The sequence below is a fragment of the Babylonia areolata genome, chromosome 12, assembly GCF_041734735.1.
Source record: "Babylonia areolata isolate BAREFJ2019XMU chromosome 12, ASM4173473v1, whole genome shotgun sequence".
Lineage (NCBI taxonomy): Eukaryota > Metazoa > Mollusca > Gastropoda > Neogastropoda > Buccinidae > Babylonia > Babylonia areolata.
The window spans coordinates 29,040,370-29,042,869 of NC_134887.1; the positions used below are offsets into that span (position 1 = coordinate 29,040,370).

The 2,500-nt window shown below is 43.3% G+C and overlaps 1 protein-coding gene across 1 annotated transcript in view; it reads left to right on the plus strand.

Annotated features, from left to right (window-relative positions):
- The window catches only part of LOC143288505 (Na(+)/citrate cotransporter-like), a 105,342-nt gene that overhangs the window by 90,886 nt on the left and 11,956 nt on the right, over positions 1 to 2,500 (plus strand). The window contains exons 10-11 of the mRNA XM_076597082.1: positions 1,150 to 1,254; positions 1,848 to 1,957. Coding sequence (XP_076453197.1) covers positions 1,150 to 1,254; positions 1,848 to 1,957 — 215 coding nt within the window. The remainder of the gene's footprint in view (positions 1 to 1,149; positions 1,255 to 1,847; positions 1,958 to 2,500) is intronic.

Below are 2,500 nucleotides of genomic sequence, written 5' to 3' on the forward strand. Positions count from 1 at the left end.
TTATTGTACTGTATCGTATTGTATTGTATTGTATTGTATTTTTTGATTGATTGATTGATATGGATACTGGTACAGCACCTATCCTCGGTCGGAGACCAAGCTTTAAGTGCTTTGCAAACACGGGGTCATTTGGGTAGAGCCGACTGACGGCTGCCACTGGGCGCTCGTCATTCGTTTCCTGTGTCATTCAGTCAGATTTCAGGAACGCACACATACACACTTAGACAGACATGTAACTTTTTTTTTTATACGTGTATGACCGTTTTGTTTATTTACCCCGCCATGTAGGCAGCTATACTCCGTTTTCGGGGGGGAGGGTGCATGCTGGGTATGTTCTTGTTTCCATGACCCACCGAACGCTGACATGGATTGTATACAGGATCTTTAAAGTGCGTATTTGATCTTGTGCGTGCGTGTACACACGAAAGGGGTTCAGGCACTAGCAGGTCTGCACATATGTTGACCTGGGAGATCGGAAAAATCTCCACTCTTTGTATTGTATTGTATTGTATTGTATTGTATTGTATTACTCTTTTTGTCACAACAGATATTCTCTGTGTGAAATTCGGGCTGCTGTCCCCAGAGAAGGCATCGCTACACTGAGAGCGACACCATTTTTTTCTGCCTGCAGTTGTTGTTTTTTGGGTCTTTTTTGTTGTTGTTTGTTTTGTGTTTTTGTTGTTGATTTTTTCTATCAAATTATATTTTTTTAACCGAAAGTTTCCAGCGACAACCCTTTTGTTGCCATGTGTTCTTTTACATGCGCAAAGTGCATGCTGTACACGGACCTCGGTTTATCGTCTCATCAGAATGACGCCCCCAGTCCTTCACTTAAGGTCTAGTGGAGGGGGAGAAATACTGGAGACTGTTCTTTCGCTTCCTAGGCGGATGTGTCACCGCTTGGCCAGCATTCCACTTCGTTGTCCAGATGAATTGAACTTTGAGACTCATTTCTTCAGTGTGTGTGTGTTTGTGTGTGTGTGTGTGTGTAGGTTTGCAGAGGTGCTGGTGCTGATCAACTTCATCATCATGGCCTTGCTGTGTGTGTGTGTGTGTGTGTGTGTGTGTGTGTGTGTTTGCTGTGTGTGTGTGTGTGTGTGTGTGTGTGTGTGTGTGTGTGTGTGTGTGTGTGTGTGTGTGTGTGTGTAGGTTTGCAGAGGTGCTGGTGCTGATCAACTTCATCATCATGGCCCTGCTGTGGGTGACGCGGAACCCAGGGTTTATCCCTGGCTGGAGCTACCTGTTCGAGAAAGGGTTAGGATTCTCCCTCTGCTGACTGCCTGTTTTATCTGTCTATCTGTCTGTCTGTCTGTGTGCCTGTCTGCTCTCCTTCTTGTCTGTCTCTCTGTCTCTTTCGCTCTGTCTCTGTATCTCTGTTTCTGTCTGTCTGTCTGTCTCTCTCTCTCTCTCTCTCGCTCTCTGTCTTTCTCTCTCTCTGTCTGTCTGTCTTTCTCTCTCTGTCTGTCTCTCGTTCACCTGTTTTTACAGCTTCTTTTTGATAATGGAGGCTGTGAAATCTTGTAACAATGAACCATGTTTTTTTTTTTGTCCTTTGAAATGTTTCTTAGGGTTTGAGGACAATAGCTCTATGTCAGTGTGTGTTTGTGTATGTGTGCGTGTGTGTGCGTGCGTGTGTCTGTGTCTGAGTCAGCGCGTGCTTTTGTGTGTGTGTGTGTGTGTGTGTGCGCGCACAGAATCAAAGTCCAGGCCATACATTAATTTATGATATCATTATAATAACAAAGAACTGCCGGTCACAAACTGTATTGAACACTACGACTGACAAGAATGCAAAAAAAACGTGTTTCGTTTTGTTTTTTTTTTCTTTTGTCTTTTTTGGTGAACAGTTATGTAAGGGACTCAACTCCGGCTATCCTGATCTCTGTGCTGCTGTTTATCCTCCCTGCCCGCGTTCCCCGATGGCTCAAGTGTGGCTGCACAAAATCCGCTGCCATCAGTAAGTATGCGTTGTGTGGGTGGGGTGGGTTGGGGTAAGGGTTTTGGAAGGGGGAGGGGGAGAATGGTGTGTGTGGGGGTGGGGTTGGGGGGTTGGGAGGGTTTTAATAGCGTTTCGAGCTTCTGAAAATATGAAACAACATATTTTGTTGTCTGTTATATTGTGTTGTGTTCTGTTATTGCGTGGTCAGGTCTACTCAAACCCGGTTAAGTTTTGTTTTCTCTTCTGTTAATTTTTGTGTGTGTGTTCCGTTCTGTTCTGGTCTGTTCTATTCTGCCCTGTTCTGTTCACATACTGTGTTTTTTTCTCTATCTTATATGTATATATATATATATATATATTCCATTCAACAAATGGAGAAAGTTTACAATTAAAAAAAAGTGTTGGTCATAAAATAAGACTCACTTTTGATGAGTCAGTTGTTGTGTTTTCTTTTTACAAACTTTCTCTGTTTGTTGTTTTTATAGACTCAAGGCAGTCATCCTTCACTTTGTCGTTGTACCCTCTGTTCTATTCTATGCACATGCTGTGTTCTCTATTCTG